This window comes from Parus major, chromosome 3 (assembly GCF_001522545.3).
Source record: "Parus major isolate Abel chromosome 3, Parus_major1.1, whole genome shotgun sequence".
Classification (NCBI taxonomy): Eukaryota; Metazoa; Chordata; class Aves; order Passeriformes; family Paridae; genus Parus; species Parus major.
Window position 1 is genome coordinate 33,253,704 of NC_031770.1, and position 14,484 is coordinate 33,268,187.

The following is a 14,484-nucleotide window of genomic DNA, read 5'->3' on the forward strand; positions in this document are numbered from 1 at the left end:
TTAGTATATTTTTCTTAACCTGACACTTTTAATAATGCAACATGCTTCTTTATTTTTTGATTTGTATTTTAATATTTATTATTTTTCATTTTTTTCCAGGTATTATACATCATACCAATGTAATATATGCCCCTTAAGAATTCAGTATAATAAATGCCCCTTAAGATTATGTTTCTGACTATTAATTCAAATTTCTTGGACAATTCCAATGTGAAAATTGTATAGTATTTTCTTCCTGGTGTTCATATTCTTAATATAAAGAATAGAAAATTGTTTAAAAAGCTACAATTTCAGTTTATCTGAAGTTATATGAAAAATGCTAAAAATTCAATGATCTGTTGATCAAAACTGTTCTCATTTTAATTATTTACTTAAGCTCCTTTCACAGTACTACACTACACACTGAATATTGTCTATAAAATAATTGTCATCAAAATTGCTTTTTACTGATACCCTGATTCTGCTGCTGCTGCTTGTTATCAATCAACAGCAGATCTAAAATCAAAGCCATTAAAACCTGGGAATAGTAATAATTTATAGAAATACAAAGCTATGGAGGTATCTATTCAAAAGTTCTGTAAGACAGAACTATCTTCTAAAGAAAATGTGAATTTTGTAGTTCTTCAACAGCAAATAATTTTGTGTGAAAATAGCAAATAATAAAGTGTGAAAATAGTATATTTTGAAACTTTTTTTTTGTTCATATTTAGAGTAGTAAACTGGACTTCAGTGGAGAGTTGGCGTTCTGTAGCTTCTGTAAATTACATGCAAAGTGAATTTGCCAATTAAGGCTAGTATTCAGCTCATGGCTGATGGGAAGTAAGGGAAACACTCAGAAAAGATAAAATTCGTTTTCAAGAGGGGATTCTTCTGCTGGGTGTATTTAATCATCCTCTTGAGGTACTGTAAAAGAGGCAACACTCACTCAGGGAGAGAGCTGGTACCCCAGTACCCTCTTCCTAGGAATGGTCAAAGGGGAATGATTTAAGTAGATGACAGACATATACATATATATATATACATGTGTGTGTGTAATAAATACAATAAATGATGCTTCCCATGGATACTTCCTCCACTGCCCATCTTACTTCCCCCTGAATACGAAGTGTTGACTAGCTGTTAAGTGGCTGAAATTGAGAGATGAATCCCATCCAGAGTGTTTGGGGAGGAAATAAGAAACTTGAGGGACTGTAAGCAATCTTCCCATTGTGAGGGTTACTTGAAAGAGAAGCAAACAGAATTTTTCCTCTGAAAAAGCAGAGCTCTTCTGCTGAAGTAATGCAAAATCTAAATGGATTCAAATCATATTATTATTCCAGCAATAAAAAAGCACACAGACTTTGTTGCTAGAGCTCACAGTCACAGACTAGTAACTGTAAAGGATGAAGGAAAGACAGAAAACATACTGTGAAAACACATTATTCTCTGAAAATAAATACTAGAGATTGCCAAGTGTTTCTCCACCTAGCAGCATTAGCTGACTTTGTCAAGGACCTGAAAATGGGAAAAGGAGCCCTCTTTCATCTCCAGGAAGTGGTATTTTTTACACAAGAAGCTGTAAGGAAGAATGCATGAAAGTGGTTCTGAGAAGTGGTCCTAAAATAGCTTGAGCTTGCCTTCACTGGAGTAGGAGCTGCTGCAGTCAGTAACAGGGAGAGAGAAATAGGTAGAGACAAAAAATAGAAGGTAAAAATGAGAACGGCAAGGTGGAAGTGGAGATGGTGGAAAATGACAGACTAATATAGATGGCTTCACTAAGTGATCAGGAGATCAGATGCAGAAAATTATTTTAGCCAAGTTCTGAATGCATGATTGTCATGTATCTCTCAGTAGCACCTCTCTGAATTGCAGTCTTCAGCTCGTTGTCACTGAATGTAGCGTAAAACCGCATTCTGGGACAGAATACTGTAGTTTTGTTTTCTAGAAAAAAGCAATAATTTGGGAAAGATTTTATAACTTTTATAACATGCATTAATAAAAGCAGATCACAAAGCAGCAGTGTGCCCTATTTTCACAGAAAATTTTTTCCATTTTTTCCGTATTTTTGACCTTACCATAAACTGAATTTTGGACTGCATGTGTATTTTCTTGCTGTACTTCTAGAGTCCTTGTGCCTTAATTTCCATGGGTTTAAGAAATAACTATATGCTACCAATACCATTATTTAATTGGTGGAACACTCAAGCTCTTTCAATAACAGATGCAATAGTAAGTTTATTTAAATTTTATTTGGTTTGGTAAGAAGAACCCATTTGTAATAAGAGGCATTTCAAATTTATCTGTGACAGCTACATATTTCTACATTTTCAGTGGAATGCATCTGAATGGCACATATATTTTTATATTTAATGCAGGTTTTCTTAGAAATCTAAACTGAAGTTTTTGTGTTTATATGTAAGCTGGAACCATTTTTTGAGCTAGTCCCTACACAGAAAGGCGTCAGAAAGACAATGTCAGACGAATTATAAACCCCTCAAGCTGTGCAGAAAGAAGATAGTGTCTGTGAAGGTTTTAGTATGCATAGGCATGTTTAAAAATATAGTCCTTTGCTGATTTCTTCTCTGTTTCTCTCTTGTTTTGTTCTTTTTTTTCCTCTGATTGTCACTCTCTGAGTTTCTAGGTTGTAGATTAATGGTTAACACTACCCACTGTGTATTTGTGATTTGCGTTTTGTAATTAAGGGGAACAATGGGAGTCCATTGGGTCTCGTTATATATAATGGTTGGTTTAATTTGTTTCACTTCTATCTTGTTAATTGTAAATTGATCATTAAGATTTGAATTCTAATCTGTCACCAGGGTTGTGTGTATTGAAGCTAGAGCAATGATCCTGGTTTTAATCACTGATGATGAGAAACAAATTTTATAATTTTGGTACATATTGCAGTTCATATATTTTAACACTGTATTTTATGGTGTTATAAATATTGTTAAATGACTTTTAGTGTAGTTTTACTGTTTGGACTATAATGTATAAATTATATTACTGGTTTGGCAACAGCAGGCATCCAACTGTGTGAGTTTAATTGAAGTAAAGAACACATACCCGGCTGAACTATTTTTCTGCATATTTGGTTGACCGCAGTTGTTGCACTCAATACGAGGAGTGAAATGTTTGTTGAAGGTAGCTGTATGAAGATAGGGAACAGTCTGTCTGAAGGTGCAGTCATTAAAATTAGATGCAACAATACTGCATCAGCAGAAAATATTTTAGAGCGTGTATTTAATTTCTGTGCAAATAAACACTTGGTTTTAAGAGCAGGAAAAGGCAGTGTTTAAAAAACACTGAAATGCAAAACCTAGTTCAGAGGAGTAAAGGCAGCATTGCCACCTCAGTGTTCAAAAATCAGCTGATCCTAAAGATAACCTAAGACTGACTTAGAATTGTGATGATTTAACATTTCCTCATTTTATTGCCTTTAGTATTTAAGTGTTTTGGAGGCTAACCTCTTTGGGTTTTTTTTTCCCAGATTCTTCCAACAAAAATGGTAGATAATACTATAGTGATTTTTAAATGGAAGTTGAGGTCGTTAAGTGGATCCAGAAGTATAGAGGGGTTTTTGTTGCTATTGTTTGCTCCTGCCCCCATCAGTTATTTTTGATACAGTGACAAGTAAATGAGATTTGGCAAAATCTATTATACGTCCGATTACAAGCATGCATTTTACATTTTCATGTGGCTTTGCTCTGTGGAGTTTCAAAGTAACAGTGGTTTCATACAGGTCATTTGAGTGTATCAGATCTCAGAAGCATGCACAGATCCATGACTGCCTGACCTGTGGGGCCAGCCTGAGTCTGCAGAAGTGCCCCTTCCTGCTGAGTTCAACTCTGATGACAGCACTCCAAATGTCTGCATGCTTCAGTTTCTACTGAATCCACCACAGCTTATTGCTCAGACTGTTGGACCCAGAGTAGCTCAGGTTGAGCAATATCAGCACATCCATGTTGTGTCCTTTGGTTGTGAGGGATCCATCAGACACAGTGATTAGTGCATAGATTTCTCTAATTTGCCTCTGTCCCCAGCATCATGGGTGAACTATCTCTGAAGTTCAGCACTGTGTGCTTTGACACTTACTCCTCTCTTTTCCTGCTGTGATACCTTGGGAGCAGAGTTGTTCAGGAGTGTTTGTGCAGGACTGGTCCTGGCTCTGGCTGGGTAGAATTCCTACTCCTGTATGAATGTGCTATAACATTCAGTACAGTTATCAGGCTTATTACTATTATGATTTCTTTGTTGTTTTTTTTTTAACCCAACAATGTGTGAAGTTATTTAAATATCACATAGAATTAGCCGTCTTACCTTAATGTTTGGAAACTGAGGTGGATGAAAGGTGTGTTTAATGATGCAGAGGGAATCACTGACAAATGATGATGGAAGACTCTTGGTATGCAGTGTTGTTTTGGACTGGTGTTCTCTCTTTAATGCCAACACACATGAACCTTTTAACATGGACCTAACCATTCTGTCCTTAATATGTGCTGTCCTTCAAAACTTCAGTGTCATTAAATACTTGAGTCTTGATGGTCAGACTCTGAGATAGTTACATGGAGAGGGCACTGTGTAAATAATGTCATAATTAGGATTTTTTTTTTCTCTGTGTTTAACTGTAATTAAAAGATTAAAGATGTTTCAGGAGAAGACAACATTTAAAATGTGCTTCAAAGCATCAGGCATTTAGAGCTCTATTCTAGAGATTGGACATTATGATACTCACGTTTGTAATTAATTCATTACTTACTATTATTTCATTAATTATTATTTTCAGTAGTGGTTTGGTCTGGGTTGATTGGAATTGCTTGATCTTTCCAGAAAGACTTTGGACACCTTCAAGTGTGATGGAGATGAATAAATCTTTGTAAAACTTACAGAATTTTATCACCTTGAAAGTTGCTTCTGCTGTTTCCATGAATGAGACAGTCACATATAAATACAGGAAAAGAAACAGGACCTCCCAGTTGGGAAACCCTACAAATGTGATAATTTAAAATATTCCTACATGGCAAATGCTGTTGCTGAACTTTACTGGCAAAAAAGAAATGCGGAATTGAATTTGTTCCTGTGTCAGGTCTCTTTGAGCTGCTCTGCAGTGAACCAAACCTTTGCTTTTATCCACTGGTTGTCTGTCTTACAGTATCAGTATCAAGCACAGACTGCATTCACATTGTGTGGTAACAGTTGGTCCAGCTGGCAATGCTTTGTTAATGCTGATATTTAAGTTACTAGTATTTCTATATAAAATGATTGGTGGAAAAATTCAGTTCCTGCTACCTTCCTATAAAATCCTGCCCACTATTATGTACCCATCCAGGAAACTCGTGTACACTGAAGTTTGATGTACAAATCTATCAGCACAATTCTGATGTATTTGTGTTTGATCTTCCTTAATAGAGCTGTAACTCTCAATCTAAATTCAATTATATACAGTCTCTCTCCAAAGTTTCTCTTGCTAAATTCTTTTAGCTTCACAGATGATACCATGCATTGTTCTCTATTTAAACATGAAAAGATCATGTTGTCATTTCTAGATTTGACTTGTCAATGTAGCAACATGTTTTTGAAAGAGGACTATTCCTTCCTCCCTGCACTTTGTTGTGTTTTTCAGAATGTCAGTTGTTGATGCATTCTATAACAGCCAGGAAGGTAAAGTATCTTTCTGCTGTAATTGCAGCATATTTAAGTTTTTGATTTAAAGATATATCTAAAGCTTTTTAACCTTGAGGTATGGAGTGGCAGATGCCATAAATTTTCTTGCTTTTGATTTGTACTTTCTGATGGTATAGCAGATTCTGACATGTTCTCATTAACCTTTTCCAAAGAGTTAAAATTGTACAAGTGCATAATGTATATTTTATCACAATTTAATCTGAGGTCTTTTCCTGATATTAAGAAACAGCTCATGCCTGTTTCTCCATGGGCTGATGGTTAGAGATGTAGCAAGTAGCAGTCCCAGGTCATTCATGGATCTGGTGTCTCTGCTCACCCGTGAAGAATAAGAATTGCTTAGAAGTGACTAATATTCTTAAAGGCTGTGCTGATTTTTATGTAGATTATGTAGATTAGATGTGCCTGTATGATTTGTCCCTTGTTTCTTAAAGTTTTGTTAATTCTCCTCTTAGTTTGGCTTTGGGTTTTTGGTTGGGTTTGGGTGTTTTTTGTGGGGGGTTTATGGAGTTTTGTTGTTGATTTTTTTTTAAATCTGTGCAATGTTATTTTAGACGTAGGACGTTACTAAAGTTTCTGAAACAGTACTACTATTGAGAGTTCAACCTGCGAACTGTTGAGGGTTCAACCTATAAAGCAGAGTAAAGGTTGAACAAGGTTTTAGTAGCTTTTTTTTTAAACTAAATGTTATTTTTTCTATTTTAGTAAAGAGGTTAAAATTTGCTTTCAGAATGTTAGCCAAATTCTTGCTTAACAAGTGTGAATTTACATTTATTGATCTTATTTAACGCCAATGCATAAATAGGCATGCCTATTTAAATTAGGCTGAAATTAGCATAGCCAACCTATAACTGAGTGATTTCCAGTGGCATATTTAGAAGATATCCATCAGTATTGTATTATTTTGTTTTAAGATTATATGAAACAGCATTTTGTTTCTGTAAGTTCTAGTAATTGCTTGTTTATGCATTACATATATATGTGTAAAATTTTATAAATGCTGAAGCCACATATTGATGGCTCACGGCAGGATGAAATCTGACAGCATCCATCATCGCTTTGTTTTACTTCTGTAGATCTGAAGTCAACCAGCTTAGTCAGGAAAAAGAGTATCTTCATGGCAGATTGGAGAAGATGCAGAAACGGAATGATGAATTGGACCAACAGTGTATCCAGCATGGGAGAATGCATGAGAGAATGAAGTCAAGGTAGGAGGTCCTGTTAATCTGTCAGTATGTGATACGCTCAACTGTACCAGTTATGTTGTGTAAACATAAAAATGACACAAGGTTGTGTGGAAGTAATATTCTTTCCTTATGAAATGACCACTCCTTTCCCCTCCCCAATCAAACATTCTGTCAAGTTGGTTTTTTTAACATCTTTTGCTTGTGCCATTTTGGATAAATAAAAGGAAAGCTTGAACAACATAGTCTTCCAAAGAATTTAAACCTAGTACATATGTGTGTGGGCTGCTTTGGCTGTTCTCTGCTCTAAATTGTATGAATAGTCTTACCATATTAAAAAAAAAGAGGGGGGGAGCTGGGGAGAAAAGAGGGAGGAGGTTATTCAGTGATGTGAATGTAGAGTACAGATAAGAGTTCCATTATGCCATGTAATGGTTGTATTTTTGGGGTTTGCGATCATTTAACTTGTATAAACAGACAAATCTTTCTGAAAATCATTGTAACCAGAGAAATACTGACAATTTTCAGGCACCACTAACCTTTCAGAGAAGCAGTGACTTCCTCAGGATGAACTGGGGGCAGCTGCAGCAAGACCAGTATGAAATATTTCCACCAATATCAATTGACTCTTCTGGCCAAAGTATCCAGACTGATAATAACTTGTGCTTTGATATGGATTAGACTTCCACAAAGATCACTGTGGAGTCTTTTCATTTTGGTTCCAGAAAGTTCATCAGTGCTTTTTTGTTCTGTTTTCCACTCTACATTAAGTGTAACAGGCAATGGAGGGAGTTTTGATGTGCTTGTGGAGGTAGAAGATGAAGTAGAGGAGGCTGAGAGTGAACTCTGCAAGTCCAGTCATCCTGGCTACCTCTTGTCAGTAGTCAAAGGCAAAATGCATTTTAACTCATTGTGTTTAACTTTATTTGGACTAGACAGCTCTTACTGGGAAAAATTCTGTTTGCTTTTTTTCATCATTGACCACCTGAGAGGAGCAGAGCTTGCATGTATTAAAGCAGCCAGTCCTGTACACTCGTTTCTTTAAAGTATTGATTTTTTTTTCTGCCATCTCTTTATTCTCTGTCTATAATCATCTCTCTTGCAAGCACTTCATGTATTCATTTCAGTCATCCAGAACCACTTCTTTCCTCTTCTCTTTCAGATTTCTGTCAGTACCTCATCCTGTTTTGCTGTAACCTTGTATAGTCATCATCATTTATAGCCGAGAGAACAAAGAAACTCAAAATGCTGCAACTGCATCCCTAACCTGTGTAACCACACAATCTTTCCCTTTATCTCACCTCCCTTTTAATTTTTTTAGTTGTGGTAGATTCTTACCATATGTAGGATTGAGGATTTGATGTTACATTCAGGAGAAAAAAAATTTCCCCCTCTTTTTCCTCCTAGCTGCTCTTCTGTAGAATTATGAGTATTCACTATAATTTAAAAGTGCTTTGCAAGTTTTTAGGGTAACCTTTCCTCTATCTATTTTTATAAATAAAATGGATCTACTGGAAAATGTTGCTCGTTCTCTGCTGTAGCAGCCATGATTATACACTAGAAAAGACTGAAAGCATTAATCCAGAACACAGAAGTGGTTTGAAAGCAGAGTGGTCATGCTGCAGGCAATGCCTTACCTTCTGCTGCTGTTTTGCAGACAATAGAGAAAATAGGGCAGTAATAGCATTTGTCTAATTTAATATTTTAGAATATAAAAATATGGCAGAGACTATCAGGAGTTCTAGAACAATACCAGCAGTTTAAGAGATGGTTCTTTTAACATATACAAATATGTTAAAAGTTGTCATCTTGCACTCTATTAATTTAAAATCCAGTTAATAAGTGACAAGACTGATACTCTAAACTGCTTTAAAAAGTCAGTGTAATCTAATTTTAATTTCCATATGAAAACTGTAGTAGATTTTCAGGATTAATTCCCAAATGTTGTAAATTGGTCATAAAGGTTATAAATCTAGGTGAAGAAAAGCAGAAGGTGAAGAAAAGTAGAAGGAATAGATACTCCAACAAATAAATCTCCCAGTTCCATATATTTATGTTGAAGGATTTCCACTAAATAAAAATAGTACTTTTTCTCATCTGATTTTGAAAATAGAGATCTCACTATACTATTTAGTAAAAGCAGAGCAATAAATAATAATAATATATTTTGCCTCAGATTTTCATCCATCACTTAGATACTAATAATCACAGCAAAATACTGTTGATGATGGTTACTTCTTAACACATTTATTTCTCCTTTGTACACAGCTACAAATAGCAGTGGTCTTTTTGCACAGTCCCACAAAGTGCATTCTGACCTAATTTTCTAGCTGCTGTTATTCTGGATCTTCTGAAAATTTCTTGTATTAAAATGATTTTGGCTAAACTTGGGATCTAACATTTGCATTTTAGTAATGAGGTGCTGTGATATTTGTCTGAGAAGAAATCTCTGTACTTGTTTTATCCAGGGACAGTGTGACAGGCCCTGATATAACTGTTTTGTGGAAGAAGTAATACCTAATTGATCAGTCACAATTACTTCTGGAGCAAAAGTGTTTTGGCAGTCATAATAGTTGCACTCCTGAAACTGAACAAGTCTTTTGGTGCTATTCCTATCTCTATGTGAATAAGTGCTGCAAATGTAATATTTAAATATTTAAGTCCAAACTTAAATAAGCAAATTTCTACGAAAGAGATTGCTTTAGATGGCAGTTATTAAACAGGATGCGGAATCAGCCTTTTCAGTGTAATGGAAATATCCAGTCCTTTCAGTGTGTTTTTACTCAGTGAAATATGGCATTAAAGAATTAGATGTCCATCTTAAATGGTACAGTTGTCACATGCTACTGAGGCAAACTTGATTTGAAAGATATAGTTTGCAGGACTAAGGCGACGTGTTAAAAGTCCAGTTGGAGTTGGTCATCATGTGTAACTTCATGGATATGAATCTTGCAGAAATAAGTTTCTGTCTGTTATGTAGCAGAGTCTATTTTTATAAATTTTCAACCTCAAAGCAAACTGTTTTATTAAATTCTTCAAATTGCTATTCTGTAAATTTGGGTTCATAGTAGGAATTAGCTGATAACAGAAAGTACAGATTTTCTTATAAGGCAGCTGTAGAGGTAGAGACTAGCCAAGAATAAAAAGAATATGCAGCAAAACTAAAAGCAAAACTATTTTTTGGGATTTTTTTTTGGTGTCCCACTCTACATAATTTGAATAGATTCCAGATGAAGTAAAATCCAAAGCCAAATTAATTGGCTACGCATGAAGTTGGTTCATTCTTTCCTTAATCTGCTTCTGAACTGAATTTGCAGGCATGCATTTTCACCTCTGTAGTTAGACCAGTTCTGTAAATGCAGATCCACTTTCTCACATGCTCTTTTCTCTTCCAATTTGAAGAGTAAGAAGAAAACAACAAGAACCTGTGCAGATCTATTATTGTTTGAACATATTTATGAATAAGTATTATTTGCCCAAGATGCCATGGGTCAGGATTTCATCAGGCTGTTTAAGCTTTCCCTGAACTCATTTAACAACTCTTACCGTTACAAGGTTCAATTATGGCTTTACTTTTCTGCATCTGTTCTTCTCGTAAAACAAGCATTTGATTGTAAGTTAGCTATTTAGAGGATTGCTTCTGTGGATAGCCAGTATCTAAAATGGGAAGCATTTAATTATATAGCTTAACTCTTTTCTGTGTACTTTCCTGTTGAAGACCCAGGTGATATGTGGAAAGACAGCAAGCATGGAATAGTATCTTCAAGTGGGAGAAGAGAATCCTAGGTGATTTCTTTTTTTTTTTTTTCAAGATCAGCCAGACATGCCTTTACGTCTTATCAAGCATTTAAAAGAAAAAAAACCAAACATTTGAACAGTAATTTGTATGAAATATAAAGCGCTTTTAAAATCTTTCAAATAAAACAAAAATTTAGAAGCTTCTAATGAGTTTCTTTCTAAACATTTTTCCAAAGTTCAGCATATGGAATGTTGGACTATGAATTTTCTCTCAGATTTTGTGGTTACAATTGATACTACTGTAATTTTGCTGTAATGTGTGTGATCAATGTCCAATCTGTATAACATTAACAATAATAATACATTTTATGCAAATTTGTGGGGGGCCTTTTGTTGTGGTAGATTTTTGGTGGTGACACAGTTAGATGTATTTCTACTGTATTTTTGCTAGCTAAAGTTAAAAAGAAGAGCCTACAGGACTGGCAGTTTGGGGCAGATGTGTGTCTATTCCTTAGGCATCAGTGGTTGTAAGTTAACTATAAAAATGTTACAACCATCTGTGTAACAAGACGGCAGAGATCTGCTCTCGCCTGTTACTATAAATAAGAAGGAGATTTGTTTGACTTCATAGACATTGGATTTATAAAGACTCTATGTGTCAAATTGTAACTACGTGCCATGTTGCTGAGATGTGTCTGCAGCCAACTACCTGGGGTGTCTTCCCCTTCAGACATTCTAGTGTAGTGCAGCAACTGTGCAGAAATGTCTGTATAGCACAACATGTGACAAATTATATTTGTTTTCTACCTATGGCAAAATGTATGATTTTTATGGATAAGCTTATCTGGAATGATAGCTAAATGGATCTTTAAACTGACCATTCCAGTAAAAATGTGATACTCAGTTTGACAAGGATTTTAAAGGCTTTTTTTCCACCATGAAATTATCTTTTTGTTTTGTTACTAAGTGGTAGTGTATGCAAGATCATGTATGCTTGAGAGAACACACATCTATGAGAATCAAGATGTATCTAGAGAGGATATACCAGCATATTCAAATATCTGCTATGTAAAATCACAATAGCTAGTTTGCTGTTACTATTACACTTCTGAATAGAGATTTTTGATTTCTTGGCAAATCTTCAGTAGAACAACTAATTAAATTTATTTCTTGATAACTGGAGCAACCAAGTTGCATTGGAAATTTTACATTTTCTCCCTAAAACTCTAGTTCTTTTTCGTGTGTATGTGTGTTTGCAAGAAATAATGACAGATGGAAGAAGTTAGGTTATGTCATTACCGAAAAACCTGTATTTTTTTCTTGTCCAGTTCATTCTCAGTTAAATACATTGTCTTCCTTATTCTACTGTTAGATTAGTATATTTCTTTAAAGTGACAGTGAAGTAATTTTTTCGGTATTTTATTGGACCCATCATCTGTTTTGTGATGCAATCATAGATTAAAAATGCACTGTCTTGTGGCTTTATAGTTTTAAATGCATTAATTTTTAAATTGAAAGTAGAGATAAGCATATATAGTGTCCATAGAATCTTTTATATTAGAGATGTAAAGATACATTGTCTCAATGTCTAAAGAGCAGCATGCTGCACATTTTCCTGAGCATCATTACTAATGCCAACATATCTTTGGCATGGTTTTGCTGTAACAGGATGGCTCTAGCAATTGGAGATACATAATTGTTTGTGCAGCCCTTCATGTAAGGAGTTTGTAAAAACTTTGTGGTCATGGTGTGTTAGCATTGTGGTGCAGGCAGATTAAATTCTCACCTCTGTCCAGACCTTAAGGTTGTCACAGTTATTAGATTTTTTTATTACTATTTAATATACTCATATTTTAGATTGAGAAATATATACTCCAGAGAACTGCTATTAGGAGATAATTAATGATTAAGGTATATACACATACACAGATATATAAGTTGCAAATCCTGTAAGAGTCTGAATGTGTATTTGGCTTTTGTTTAATACTGAGGCGTTTGCTCACAGTTAAATTCTTTTGAATAGAATTTGGATGTTCTAAAACTCTCCCTCCCTATTCCTCTGCTCTTCACCATTTGTCTATTTATTATATATCTTTTTAACTATTTTTTCTCTTTCTCAGTTGAAATAGATGTCTATATATAGTGTGGTATAAATACATCTATTATTTATGCTTTTATTTGTACTATATTCCCATTCAAAATAGTTAAGAAATTATATATGTTAAGAAGACCCCAAGCACCATTTCTAAAGATTTATTCCCCAACTACCTAAACAGCAGACACACAAAGCAAAAATTTTCATAGTTATTAGAAAAATTGAAGTATACAAAGAGTGAAATACAAGATTTTCATGAAATGCTGCAAAATTGTGTGCAAATAAGTTCCCAGCCTTAAGAAGCAAATAAGAAGCAGAGGGGAATATGCTACCCAATTTCCGGACGGATATTTAGGGAACTTAATAATGTTCTGTAAGATGTATTCTAGGTCACAGAGTACTGTGTTCATCTGTTTCCAAGTATGTGTATCTAAAATATATGTACCTATATACATAGTTTATGCAAACATATATTTCTTCAAGAATATATTGAGCTCCTCTGTAGGCCTCACCGTTCCAATTTGGACAACTGTTTCCACTGATCTTTTCATTGGAATCCTTCTTATTTTTGGTTTGAATTAATTTCTGTTTGGTTTATACCTACTTGTCTTTGAGCCAAGATTTGGACAAGTAGTTCTTCAAAAGAATCTGCACTGGTAATGCAAGTAATTGTAGACAACAGATGTATCCATTCAGTCCTACTTCTGGTTATGAGTAAAGCCTTCCTCCTTTGTTCTTCTTTTTGCAACAAATTCTTCATCACCTTGGTGTTCTGATTGTTAATCATCTTTTAAATATGGGCAGTCAAAACTGTCTTGGGTCTTGGATGGGGACATTTGAATATATTTGTATATATAGAATTGAGATATTTACTAGAAATTCCTTGACTGGTGAATCCTACAGTCATGTTTACCTTTTTGACAGCTGCACTAAGAAGTGCATCCAGGACCTCTTTCTCCCAAGTAAATTCAAGTTTTCAGCAGAGACTTTTGCTTTGAACTGAGAATGCTCTGAGTATATAGTGTAAGACTTTCATCCCATGTCTGCTGTTTCAATCTTCTGAGTCATCTATTTCTTTCTGTGCCGTATCCCAGACTTTCTCAAAGCTGATAACATCTAAATTTATCAGCCCACTCCTCCTTTTTGTGTGCTGAGTCATAATTCAAAACATTCAAAAATTTGTTTAAATGTGAAGAAATCCTCTGAGAATTCTTCTTTGTTTTCAATTGCTCCTCTTGGTTGTGCTCTTTGTATTAGTCAGTTACGTGTCAACAACTTAGTTAACAATTGCTGATGGGCATGATATTTAATGTTCTGCTAAAGTTAATATTGGTAAGATTTATTGCATTTCCTTTATCAAAAAATGAGCTCTCAGAGAGTTCAGGGTTCATGTGACCAAATCTGCTTGAGCTAGCTTACGTTTCAGTTTCTCATGCTCCAATTACCTCTTCATGTCCTTATATATTCTTTTCATTTCTGAATTTGTTGCAGCTTTTTGCATTTGCAAATTTGCAACTTTTTTTGCGTTTGAGTTCATATTAATGGGCTGATCCTTCTTTATGGATTAGTTAATGCTGTGCTTGATTTAATTGCATAGCAAAACAGTCAATATGAGGAAGAATGTGTAGAGGGGAAGTCATAGTGTCTGTGTTTACTTTGGACATCAAGACTGTTTGCCACCACAATTTTATTGTTTAAGGAACTGGAAGATGTTATCTGAGAGAAAGTTGTATTGGTCCATGTCTCAAAGAAAAGTTAGGTGGGAAAATACCCAGGTTTGCTTCTTCCTGTGTTCAACAGCTACCA

The 14,484-nt window shown here is 34.9% G+C and overlaps 1 protein-coding gene across 6 annotated transcripts in view; it reads left to right on the forward strand.

Annotated features, from left to right (window-relative positions):
• Nucleotides 1-14,484, forward strand: part of SDCCAG8 (SHH signaling and ciliogenesis regulator SDCCAG8) — a 103,752-nt gene that overhangs the window by 58,929 nt on the left and 30,339 nt on the right. For 5 of the 6 annotated variants that reach the window (XR_001520212.3, XM_015620656.3, XM_015620657.3 and 2 more), the window contains one exon: nt 6,738-6,869. Coding sequence is in view for 4 of the 6 variants with exons in the window: in XM_015620656.3 (XP_015476142.1) it covers nt 6,738-6,869 (132 nt within the window). In the remaining 2 variants the exon portion in view is untranslated. Of the gene's footprint in view, nt 1-99; nt 5,641-6,737; nt 6,870-14,484 lie in introns of those variants that run through there. The other variant, XR_001520214.3, reaches the window with a different exon arrangement.